This window comes from Myripristis murdjan, chromosome 7 (assembly GCF_902150065.1).
Source record: "Myripristis murdjan chromosome 7, fMyrMur1.1, whole genome shotgun sequence".
In the NCBI taxonomy this organism is placed as follows: domain Eukaryota; kingdom Metazoa; phylum Chordata; class Actinopteri; order Holocentriformes; family Holocentridae; genus Myripristis; species Myripristis murdjan.
Window position 1 is genome coordinate 22,201,180 of NC_043986.1, and position 13,429 is coordinate 22,214,608.

The 13,429-nt window shown below is 42.0% G+C and overlaps 1 protein-coding gene across 1 annotated transcript in view; it reads right to left on the reverse strand.

The window, feature by feature from the left end:
* Positions 1-13,429, reverse strand: part of LOC115362746 (rap1 GTPase-activating protein 1-like) — a 47,435-nt gene that overhangs the window by 13,147 nt on the left and 20,859 nt on the right. Inside the window, exons 3-11 of the mRNA XM_030056812.1 lie at positions 10,098-10,191; positions 4,641-4,676; positions 3,087-3,134; positions 2,434-2,476; positions 2,074-2,264; positions 1,356-1,459; positions 800-878; positions 563-616; positions 360-443 (exon numbers count right to left, since the gene is read on the reverse strand). Of these exons, the coding sequence (XP_029912672.1) occupies positions 360-443; positions 563-616; positions 800-878; positions 1,356-1,459; positions 2,074-2,264; positions 2,434-2,476; positions 3,087-3,134; positions 4,641-4,676; positions 10,098-10,191 (733 nt within the window). The remainder of the gene's footprint in view (positions 1-359; positions 444-562; positions 617-799; positions 879-1,355; positions 1,460-2,073; positions 2,265-2,433; positions 2,477-3,086; positions 3,135-4,640; positions 4,677-10,097; positions 10,192-13,429) is intronic.

The following is a 13,429-nucleotide window of genomic DNA, read 5'->3' on the forward strand; positions in this document are numbered from 1 at the left end:
CTCACGAGGTGGCCCTTGGCTCATTCATAATGTAATCCAACTCCTCCAGGCTTTAAGAGATCAAGGATACAGATCTACACACACTGAGGTCTCAATTCAAAGGCACAAGAGCCCTCAGCTAAGCCTTCAACAGCTCTCCTGCTCCCACATTGTAAACAACAGGGTCGTGATTATTGCAGAAGTGAGAGGGAATACTGAAGAGTACCAAACTGACTCGATAGGACTGGACTGAACCCCATTATTAAGGAAATCATGAGAATGGAAATTGGTCTTATGGTGAATATACTGAATAGGAGACTAATAAGGGTTCTACATGCACCTCTTTAGATGCATCTTTGAAGAACTGAAGAACGGCTCACCTGTCCAAACTTTTGATAGATGACCCCAAACTTGAAATTGTTGCTTATCACATGTTCGTCAAAGGTGACGATAAGTCTTGAGGCCTGCAAAGAAATTACAACAGGAAATACATTAGAATTGTAACCGATATATGAGACCAAGAATGAACATATAGCAGCAACGGATGCAAAGCGGTTTAAAACCAATCAAAGCTGGGTCTTACTTTTGGGTAGAGGACGGGAAAAAAGCGATCCACATTGACCTCTTCACAGACAAGCTTAGAAAACAAAAGGAACAAGAAAATAACAGCATGTTCACTGCTAATAGAGATAAATGATTGTTGATGCATTATGAAATGACACAAAGTATGGTGTGTTCTGTGCATTTTGGATGTATACTCTATCATTATTCCTATACTTGTGTCTCATTAATAAAAAGGCTATTCTTTGACCTCACTCACCTTAGCCATTTGGACCACATTGGGAAACTCTGTCAGACAGGAGATGGGAATCACATCATGGTAGGTTTTCAACTTGGTCCTGGTGCAGTAACAAAACAGTATCATAATGTGATGCAACACCTCTCAGAACCTATCACATGGGACACAAATCATCCGGTATGGATCATCATTAAACTACCCTACCCTCTACTCTCTTCTCCCTCTCACACCCCTCCCTCCATCCCCACCCACATGCTGGCCTAAATAGTCCATCTGTTACCCTGCTGTGGAAATGACAGTGCTGTTGACACTCTTGCTTGCTTTATGACTCTTATGATAAGACTATTGCTGGGAGGATGTGATTATCCAGTCAATAGAAAGGGCTGCATGAACAAACAACATGTGTGGAATCTCTTTTTTTTTCATTGAGTTCCTATTTGCTGATCATGAAATAGCTGTTGATCTGTTCCCGTGCACAAATCCATAACCTAAGATGTGGAGATGCACGATACAAAATCAAAGACTGAATACTTAAAAAAAAAAAAAAATGGAATAAATGGAGGTTGTTTGATTTTACCTGAGCATTAGACGGAGATGTTCCTGGTCACCGATCACATCATACTTCAGGGAGAACACCAGATGTCCCAAAGCGCTGTCCACTGAATAGTAATTAAAGTGTTCCTGATGGTCCGGTGCAAGGACACAGCCATTAGTATCGGGCGTAAACAAACACACAAATGCGCGTGCATACACCAACACATGAACACGAAACAACATCTAGTATTTCAATTGCTTGAATCGTTGGCCATATCTTTCCAATCTGTGTGCTTTTCCTTTTTCTGCTACTCTGCTACTACAGGCAGATCAAATTTGTTCACATTAAACGGGTGTAAAAACAGGTGGCAAAGCCTAATGCATCTTCATTAGCAACAGTGTATGAAGTGTCAAACAGGGAGGCTGGTCCCTGTTGTTGAGTTACTCTGCTGGGATTCACTTATCGCTTATTCATTTCATTACTATAATGAGCAAGAAGCAAAATTGGTTGTACAATATTCTATGTGAGTAATGAGGCTTATTTGAGTAGGAAGCGCTTTTCTGCGGGAATTCAAGAAAATGTCTTCACAAATACCACTCTGAATATCTCAGCTGTTGTAGCCTCTTAAAACACTGTAAAGCTTAACTTCACTAAATAAGCTTGATCACTTTATCACTTTATTATTGGATTTAATTGCGCTATTGGAAAAGTATGAATTCCAAGTGATGGCAATGTAAAGCTTTGTCTATGGTGCACTGACCTTGCCCAGGAAGTGTTTGCGATAGAGGTTAGCTGTGGTGTTACACTCCAGCTTGGTGCGGGTGTTTGGGGACAGGGGCTGGAGCTGCTCTGTGTCCAAACTGTCACTCAACTCGTGATTGGTCCCCTCGATCCAGTAGCCCCCGAATTGGGGCAGCAGGATGAGAGGAAAGGGACTTTTCTGCCCAAGACCTGTTCCAAAATGCAAGACAATAATGAGATGCCATCTACCTGAAATCGATTCTGAAGTCTCGTGTTTCCTCAACTTGCAAGATTGAAATGAAGCTGTTTGTTCTGAAAGATACAAACTACTATTTGTGGAAAGTGCTGCTGCGACAAAGAGCAATGCAGAGTCATCAACTTACCTCATGGACACTTGGGTATGGAATGTAGTCCTCCTCAGTCTGAAAAACAGAGAGAAACAGCTTTGTTGTCTCATCAAAGCATTAAAACCCACACAGCCCAACTTTATAATCCCAACGGATGCCGTTTTAGAATAGCTACAGCACTATTATGCAGTGGGAAAAAAAGATCTGAAACTATGCATGATTCAACTAATAATGCATTTCCTTCCAGCATTGCTATTCCTTGGCATGCTGACATTTTAAATACCCCCGCCGTGGTACTAAAAAACTGTCTCTGACATTGTAAGGACATACAGACAATTTGCCCCACTACATCTGACTCTTCTCTCCTAGGAACTCATGATTTGGCTGGATTATATTGACTATCACATCCTGACAAATTATGTTTTTCAGCAAGATTCCAGCCTACAGTCTGTGTAGCAGGGTGACAATATTTTAACAGCATCCCCAAAGCATATATAAATCTGAGGCATTATTAACTCTGTTAGCATAGAGATGGTAGCTAGATGTCAGAGAGAAATAAGTCTTGCACTGCATTATGGATAATATTCTGCCATTGTGTGTGTGACAGAGCGAGATGAGAGAGCAGTCATGAGCACTGAACGCAGTGTGTGAATAATGTCTCCAGAGTCTGCATGGAGAGTCATACTTTGAGTGGGGGAGGAAAGGTGCATCTCTGCTCATCCATCCTGTTGCCCTAAGAGAAAAAAAAGTGAGAGAAAGAAAGGCAGACAGATAAACACACACAATCAAGAAGTAACACATCACCACTGGATTTGCATTCCAAACCCAAGTCAACACAAATATCAAGATGTCATTTACTAAAAATGCATGCACCCTAAAGAGAGTGCTGCCATCGTCAAATTGTAAATGAACAAATAAGAGACGACTGGGAGAAAATGACTGGTCTCGTTACATAACGGCAAACTTCCCCAAGAGATATGCAGCAGGCAATAAAGCAGAGACGGAGAGAGACAGATGGAAAGATACAGAGAGAGAGAGAGAGGTGCAGACACAGACACAGACAGAGTGGAGAGAGACAGACAAAAGATGCCAAAGAGCAGCCAGTTGGGAGTGACTGAAAAGGCTGTCAGTGCCAGAGAGAGTAGAACAGTGGTAATAAGACCCCAGGGATTGTGTCACTTAAAAGATGCTGCACAAAAGTGGCACTCCTAGACTGGAACGCCCATAGGAGCTGGGATGTGAGTGTGTGATAGAGAGAGAGAGAGACAGATGCAGCGCTACTAAATCAGGGTGAGGTGATGGTGCTTGGCATGAAGGGGGAAGATAAGCTGCACTGTGTTATCATAAATTGTCTGTGATAGTGGAAGAAATGACATTGCTGCATCATACACCCCGCTATGTCACTGTGCACTATCAGGAAAGAAAACCATTGACGCCACTGAAAGCTATATTCACTGCAAAAATGTCCAGTCTCCCCAGTCAATTTTGTCTCATATTTAGTCTTAGAGAACATCTGTCAGTGGGATGAGATAATCCCACTTGTCTCCAGTTTCACTTTTTTCAGGAATTTTTCTGGGAGCAAGTATATAAATATTGAAACAAGGCAGAATAAGGCAGATCAGCCCACGAGTAAAAAGAAACTGACACTTGATTCAAGAGAATTCTGCAAGCAAGCTGTTTAGCACTGGAAACAAGAGGGATTATCTCATCACACCTGCAGGTTTTCACTTGTTTGAGAAAACCAAGAGTTTAAGGCTGAGTATAAGACCTATTAAAATGGATCTCTTTGCACGGATGACTTGTTTTGATCATTTGCGAATCATTTTCAATTAAACTGAAGAAGCAAATAGCATTTTCACCACAACTAATAGTACACTAATTACTGACACAAAAAGAAAAAAAAGATTTTAAAAAATAGCTTTGCTGGGGTCACGCTCTACTAAACAATCACCCTTCCAGAGCATTTAGAAACCAGAAGAAAGTTTTTGAAGTGAAATAATGAGCTTATAGGGTGGTCAGCCCGGGTTATGACCAGCTTAATTACCAGAGACACTGAAACACAAGTAATGACGACTCTGACCGGGTTCACTATCCTTTCCCGTTTGAAGAAAGACAAGACATTGTTACTCAACACTGCAGCATTAGGAAGAGACAAACCGACTGGTTAGTTGAGAGCCTTGCTTGGTGAGTGCATTTTAGCAAGCCGAAATAAAACACAAAGATCAGTACATCACCTTACCTGCATTTTTTCAATCATTTCAAACAAATCTGTGGTCTGGAGAGAGCAGAGTGAGATGAAGTGGTCGTTAAACGCTTTGAGTTCATCTGTTGAATGCTGTGGTTAACTTATTTCTGCAGCAGAGAGAGGGCTGTGCTGTGACCCTGTGTAAAACATGCTGCGCTGAGCACTATCACACAATTAATTGGTTACAAGCAGGTTGTCACACCAACACAGACCATCTGGCACTAAGATAACACAACCACGCAATTGTTTATCTTCTATAGAACCAATGAGCATTTTAGTGAAATATTGAGTATTTACATTTTCCACAAAGAAAGCATTGCGCTGTTTCAAAAAGCTGCACAGTAGCAGACCCTGATAGTAGCTGTAAAGATTTTACCTGATTCCAGCGTGTGATGTGTTGCCTGTTGTGGCTTTTCACCCAGTTATGCAGTCACAGGCAAATAACCAGCATCTCCATAGTATAATACCTCTATGACCACTTACTGAGAGATTGTCCCTCTCCTATTTGAGGATGATGTTGTCATGAGTTGACTATTTTGACCCCAATTACTGTGAAAACCAATGAATTACAACAGTCCACTGGAGCAATAGTCTTAAGTAGTCCGGCAGGGGCCGAAAGGCATTGTCTCTAAAGGCTGACATAGTCACACAGTTTGTGTACAGAGCAATATTATCTTAGCTTTCAGTGTGAGTTTGAGTAAAGTCCTCCACCATATGCAAACAAAAGTCAGCTACAAGCCCTAAAGGTAAATACCTCTGGCCTCAACAGCATTAACCACATAGATTAGAACAAAAATAAGGGGCAGTGTTAAGCCAAATGAGGTTAATAAAATACATTATAAGCAAAAAACTGGGTCATGATATACAGCCTAAAAAATGTAGGAATATGTCTGACTGCATTCACTGTTAACATTTTCATCTTATCTCAAACAGCATTCCACTGCAGCAAGACTGAGTTATTAAACTAGAAGATATAAGCAGTAGGTTTTTTTTCCCTTATAAGCCGACATATTTCTTCAGTTCAGCCGTTAAATGAACCAGCAGCATCGACTGTCAGGGTCAGCAGTCACAAGATCAACCACTGTAACTGCTGTTTGAAGTGGCAATTGTCCAATCCTCTGCTTAACATGCTGCCCAATTCCCTGTTGATTCCTCGTAATGGGTCTGTCTATAGTAAAGCTACTTAAACAGCTGGTCCTCCTCCTTGTGTGTGTCTTTGTCATCAATGGATCACTGTGGAGGCTACGATGACTTTCAACAATTTTTTTTAAAAAATGGAATGTCTCTCCTCAAAATGAAATCCTGCAGCTTTTAAAATACTGAAACTTCAGCAGGTTTTGTCTGCACAATATTAGAAAGGCATTGTGACTTATAGTGGCAGGCAGTCACTACCGACATGACTGACGGATCAGACAAGGTCCACCAGTGTTGTTCCACATATGCACAGGATTATCAGCAGCATCAGGAAGTGTGTGTGTGTGTCTCAGTTTGCATACAAAGGCTGGGCAGGAGTTAATGCCAGCAGTTTACAGTAGCAAGCCTCTGACTGCGGCTGGAGGCATCTTGTCTACCTGCCGCTCTTTCCTTATCTCTCTCTCTGTGGGAGGAGATTCACTCTGAGCCTCACATCAGCCACCTCTCTCCGTATCACAGGCGCTCTGTCATTACTTGTGGCATAGTCATTTCCTGGGAGCGCAGACCGACTCCTCTTCTTTCACAGACGAGGCCTCGCAGCACTCTGCTATTCAAAGTGGAGCTATCGGCAGTCATGTCACACCGGGCTCACGACGCAAGAGGTTCATGCATCTGCATATAGGATGGCTATAAATGACATTCACAATTAGGAGATCGACTGCTGTGAACGAGCCGAGAGAGAGGCAAGGGAGGTGGCGAGAGTATAAGAGGCATGAGTTGAAAACAAAATCTAGACTGAGGAAGCACAGAGGGTACACACAGAGAGAGAAGGAGATGGAAACCGAGACAGACAGTAATCTTGTGCAGAAAAAAAAAAACCTGACATCTCATCCTAGAGGAAAAAAAGGAATTGTAAAAATGGCCTAAGCGGGGGAGGTGTAGGGCCCGGCAGGGGGTCTTGCCAGTATGCAGAGCAGGTGTTAGAGCTGAGACCTCTCGTTAGGAGAATTAATAAGGTTGTCATTAGGATAAGAAGCAAAGCAACTCTACAATAACCCCTCTCTCCTCCACACTTGTCAGACACAACTCTTGACTATTTCCACACGCAGCTCATTAAAACACAGATGAGCACCCAAAGTCTGAAGATGCAATAAATCAGATGCTATGTTCTCTCGTTTGATGTCTGCCTTGATGGATCTGCCGCTTAAGAATACAGACATTAAAATGAGTGTCTGGCTTCTTGGTTCTCGCTGACTCATTATTAGCTGTGATTTCAGTACAGAACTTATGCCTTAACACCGGAATGTAAATATACTGTAAAAAGTTGCTGACTTGAACTTTTCAGAGTGAGACACTTCAACTCCTGACAAGAATGGATTTTCTAGTTCATGTGCTTGGTTTGATGGACTAAATGGAAACAGGCTTAGCTGCATATATATTTTTTTAAAAAATCAGCATGCACCAATGTGGCGACATTGGTGCATGAGTAGTGTGAGAGAGAATTAAAGTATACTAGGTTAAATAAAGAGTTACAATCTGGAGAAAAAATGTTGGTTGTTGTTGTTGTTGTTGTTGTTGTTGTTGTTGTTGTTGTTGTCAATTAGCTCGTGATGCTTGTGATGAGGAGCCATGCACAGCACACATGACTGATTTGTGCGGTGTGTGTGGTGTGTGTGTGTGTATGTGTATGTGTGTGTATATCCGAAATGAATGTGTCCCATTTACATTGTCAGCTGCAGCACCGCACAACAAATTCTCTTAGAAGTATGTAACATTATTATGATTGTGCTGCAATGTATTTTGAATTAAGCAGTAATCATAAGACTAGTGGGGTTAATTGCAGATTGACCTGGTTTCAGCAGGGCTCTGAGTCTTGCTCCACTAAGCCCTTTAATGGTATATACTGTTTTATACCATACCATGCTGCTCTTTTTTGTTTGGTTTCATAATCAAACAAGACTAGGTCAAAACCTAGTATACGGCTGGACTGCAACTACATTTAGAAAGCCGCTGTTTTGATCTCGGTTCCGTGAACAGTGGCCGTGCTAGAAAGCCATTTTCAAGCCTTGATTATTAAAAAGTTAAATAGCACCGGTTTATTCATTATATGAAATAAGCTGCTTTTCCATTACATTGCATGGCTCAACTCAACTCGGCTCTCCTCTTTTTAGGTTTCCCATCCAAACCAAAACCCAGGCAAAAGTTGTGGATAGTAGCTGTTTTTTTTTTTTTTTTTTTTTTTTGGTATCACGTCCGTCAAGGCTCCAAGTGAGCTGAGCTGATACTAAAAGGTGATGTGAAAACACTGTTAAAAATGTTTTATTTTCAGCGTATCTCTTGGTTACACTAATATTGTTCATGTGAAGCAGCCATTTGGAGTTGTTCTTGTCTTAGTGTGTGATAAATTTGGAATTAGCTGCAGTCAATAAGTCAAACCGCTGTAAACGCCCCCTTAACATGTACTAGAAAACTGTTTGTGCAGATTCATTTTGAAAGAGCAACAACCAATGGGGAAATTAAATAATTTGGCCGAGCAATAGTGTAACTTCATCATTCAGTCAGTGACTCAGTGACAGACATTCGTGTTTATAGGTCTGGCCCCACTGTTGTGGTCCAGCCAAAAAGGTGAAAGTAAGGCAGTTAAAGATCAAATATTGACCTCCTTTAACTTTTGAGGACATCTTTTTGTGTGTCAGGACAATGCATGGTTACTTTTGATGGCAATATTTAACCATGTTTAATGTGATTTTTGCTGCTCATCCGGAACATACAGAAAATTATAACATAAGAAAAGAAGAAAAAAGATATTTTCCTCATTGCTATTGAAAATTGGCTGCTAACTAACAAATACTTGTGTAATAATTTTTGATCTCTTGTTGGAACAACAGAGTGTCATGTCAGTACTAGATTTTTGTGAGTAGAGCATAAAGCCTTGCCTTTCCTGCTGGCATGTCATGAAAATCTGTAGGCATACGCAACTTTCAAAGATCAACTCCTCGTGCATGGTGGCAGCGACTAAGTCTGACTCACCTACAGATGGTGTGTGTGTGCTGTGGGGCTCAGGAGTGACTGTTCTACAACACAATCTCCGAATTCTCCTTTAATCCCTTTCTCTTTCTAACCCTACTGTTCTACTCTGATCAAGTCAGATTGCTGTGAGTGTAAGCCCCAACCAAAGCATAAGGGAACTTATTAAACCACCCTGACATCACTGGGATTGTATCCACTTAATCACCACCAAGTTCAGCTCCGTTCAGTTTCTTAGTCCCTAAAAGACCCCTGGCAGATTATTCACTGTCTCATTTCAGATGGTAAAACCTGCTGAAAGGTAGGCATGAAGATTCTCAAACAAAAACATATTTGGCAGCTACTGTGACAGTCTAAATAGATTTATTGAAATGAGCTTTCCTCTTTCATCATTTTTACTGCTGGCACTTTATATTTTCTATTAGCAATCACAGTAAATTGAGTCTTCTCTCGCTTGATTTCCCCTCAAAGATGGCAAAAATCGCTCCAGCTGAAAGCTGATTCACGAATTCTGGAAATCAGAGAAATTAATTTTGTGTCAGTGACTTCAAGACAAACTCAGTGAGAGTCGCTTCCTGTTAATTTCAACAGCAAAAGTCTGAGCACTCTGGAGGAATAAGAGGCAGAGGGACATTTACTGTGTGGCTGGGAATGTGTTGCAAGCACAGCTGAACAAAACAGCCTTGGTGGCACAGAAATATGCACACTTTTTCAACATTGACCCATTGGTTAGGTAAGCCTACTGACTAATGTGCTTTTACAATATGATCTGTGCAGAACTCCACAGAAAAGAAAATTGTTAAAGATATCATTTTATTGCAATCATTTCTGACAATTTGTGGGTGGCGGGAGGCATGAAGAAATGCACCCTTTGATTTAAATGATGACAATTACTCAGACAGAAAGCGTTTTGTTTACTGTTATGAAATTCGGCTTTGTTTCACTGCATGAGGCAGACAATTTCTAACTAAAAATAACTTTCTATTAATTGAATCAGGCAAACATGATGATCCCGGTCATCAAACGCTGCACACTAATTACAAAAGTCAAAACAAAAGATGACAGTGGAATAAAGTAACACTGTAAGCAGGCAGTCGGGGCGTGAGACAGTCTAGAAAGATTACATATAGACACAGAGGGCACACTATGTAAGAGAACAGAGTGGAGAGGGAAGCAGGTGTACAGACAAAATGAGCAGAGACACTTTCACAAAGGGAAAGTTCACACAGGAATACAAGTTAAGGTCAGGGGTCATACAGGTCAAAGGGCAAGCCCAACCCCCCATCCTACCTTGTAGAATGGAGACGGGGTGGACAGGAGTGTAGGCTGCAACAGTTGAGGCTCTAATGTTGCGGAAATTCGGGGGTCGCTCCCATCTTGTTTCCTGCAAAATTCAGACAGATGCAAGAGAGCATTGACTCGGAGCAGGTCACACAGTTTGAGGTCCGGCGAGAAGAGAGAGACAAACAAAATTAATGCCTTGAGGTTCTACCTTGGCCTCACTTAACAATATATTGCTTTTTATGGACTGGTATTCTGAGAAGCACTGAAATGGCCCAGAGCATTGACAGGGAGGGTTACAGAACAACAAAAGACACTAATTCAATCTTCCTCTCTCCATATGACAGCTCTCCTCTGTTTCTTTGGACAGAGGGTCTTGACTAGATATGAAAATGGTTTAGAGAACACATAGTATTGTGATAAAATCATCATTCTATCTTGTGCTAAAAGACAGAGATAGCAGCTGCATCAAAACAATCTGACTTTCCTGAAAGCATTTAAAGGAGCTCCATATTAAGCCAAGACTAGTTCTGCTACTAATGCTCTTTACACCTGAACTGTGTAGGTCACTGTGCAAAGCTGCCAACCTAAAAAAAAAAATGCACCTTTCCACACACGTACTGCCAACAGATTCAAGCATATACCCAATGTGATGCTGCAATATCTGTGCAATTTAGGCTATACCACGTCTAATCAACCTCTATGAATCTTATAGGAACTGCGGTGATCCTGTGTTTTGTCACTAGGCAACACGTTTTAATTCATTTGCAGCGCCCCAGTCTTTTCGCATGAGAGGAAAAAGTCAAACCAGGTGAAATGAAATTGCTCCAAAGTTAACGTCCACTGACTCCATTACATTCCAGTCTAAAACATTTCGCCTAAATGAGGAGATGAAGGGTTCATTATCCCTCAGATGAGGCATATAAAATGAAACGTCTAATACCCAGCGACCAAACCAAAGAAGTGGTACTGAAAGTTGTATCATCATTATCAGTATTCCTCTGGCTGCTCCTGACAACTTGTAATAGGTTTATTTGTGGTCTATCAAAAAGAACCATTGGAAAACACTGCCATAATTCTCTGAGGATATCAAGCCGGTCTCCTGTGTGCATGTGCTTCATTCCACTTAAGAGAAGCACCTGGAGAGTAATGCACAAGCTGCTATTCACAAACACTTTAGGGATCTGGGGAGACAATACCCACAATTCTTCATCCACTCAAATGCTGGATCTCTCCTGTCTCTAACAGAAGAATTACACACTGTTGGAGCAAAGCTGAGCAATACTGCTGTCACACGTTCTTTGCTCTCAACTCAATACTCTCTACGAGGACTGCTTTATCCCCGCAGCATCACTAATCAATATTCCTGCTGCATATGGTGCACTATTGTCAATGTCAATTGTGTTCGACCAGTCAGTTTGCACAATGTGGTTTCAATTGGTTTGGCTAATTCGCTCTGTTTAAAACACACAAAGTGATTGATTTTTATGCAATCACATCTGAAACAAACTTAAAAATGACCCGGTAGCAGAGCTTCACCGAGCTGAGAATGTAAGTCGGACAGAAAAATGTATATTAATCTCCATGACTACCACAGGAGGCTACATTAGTCATAATAAATATGCATATGCAATAATATAATATATTTCTGTTCCCACAAGGTGCTGTGTACCTCAGAGTACTGTTTGCAGAGAGAAATAAAAAAGCTTTACAGTGCACTGCAGCACCCACAGAGTAAATCAACTTCCACATGCAGGGGAATTCATCAGTGCCGAGTCTATTCAACATCTCAGTGAGTTCAAATGTGCAGCTCTTTAACAACCTAATAATTTTTCATGCACACAGAACCATTGGCCATGCTGACAAAATATTAAATCGTATTACTGAATGCAAACAAGCCCTATTGGTCTCCAAGTGCTGAGCGTGGATATTCAATTAAAGCCCAACAAACATCTCAAGTGGGCCAGTATCTGTGTCAGGAAATTTGTTTTCACATTGACTACAAGACTATAGATTCAAATGTAGGTGGAGACTGTATGAATCACAACCATGTGGATTATGCCTCTGATTTGATTTGCCTGTTAATGATGCAGCTGGCCAATGTCTAGAGTAAGGCCTTGCAGTCTTCCACCATGCAAATAAAATAAACAAAATACTAATAATGAGCCTATTTGGCCAGATGTGTGTGTGTGTGTGTGTGTGTGTGTGTGTGTGTGTGTGTGTGTGTGTGTGTGTGTGTGTGTGTGTGTGTGTGTGAGCCGTAAAGCTCAATAAAAGTGGATGAGGCAAGGCAAGGAGCTCCAGCAGCCCCATGGGAGGGCAGGCTACGATAGGGCATCAGCTGCCCTGAACTCTTAATTAGAACTGATGCACAGTAGCTGGATGCAGCACACACACATACGCGCGCGCGCACACACACACACACACACACACACACACACACACACACACACACACACACACACACACATACACACACACACATGCACACAAAATAGAAGGTACAGTATCTATGAGGAAAATTCTGTTATATCTAATAGTTCCTCACAACATTTATATTGTATTATATGAAAAGATAAATGTTGTTTCTAAGCATCTGTGTGTTCGCATTCTTAAATAACGCTGTGCATGCACGATTACCTCCTATAACACATTGTTATCGCGTGGCACGAAAAGGGGGACAGCACTTAGTATCTCTGTCCCACACTGCCATAGCGCATGAACAGCAGCAACAGAGACATCAGAGAGAAAGTGGCAGAGGCAGCCCTCCTGTCCTCCTCATTACAAACCGCTCCATCATCACGAGCATGTTGTGCAGGACACATTATATCTGCTCGGTGCACCTGACTGCTCTCTGTAGTGCTCGCTCGCACTTCGCGCCCTCCTGCAGATCGCTGAGCCACAGCTCCATCCCGGCTCCACAACACCACAACAAATTACATAACACACCCCAGTTGCTTGGCTGTTCACCGCAGAGATCCGCCGCGCAAACAAGTCACATTGTGTCGTCCAGAGTGGCGGATGTGCCGCAGCGCCGCGTGGAGCGACGCAACAAAGTTACTCACCCGGTGGCAGCTGTGCGCTGGGTGCTTCCTGGGAAGTCCGGACAGCACTAAGCCAGATGACTCACTGTCTACTCTTCACCTCCTCCTCTTAAACCTCTCTCTCTCTCTCTCTCTCTCTCTCTCTCTCTCTCTCTCTCTCTCTCTCTCTCTCTCTCTCTCTCTCTCTCTCTCTCTCTCTCTCTCTCTCTCTCTCTCTCTCTCTCTCTCTCTCTCCAGTCTGTGTTAACTTACAGTTGAGGCGCTCACACCTGCCGGCCACTCTCGCTGCTCCTTGGA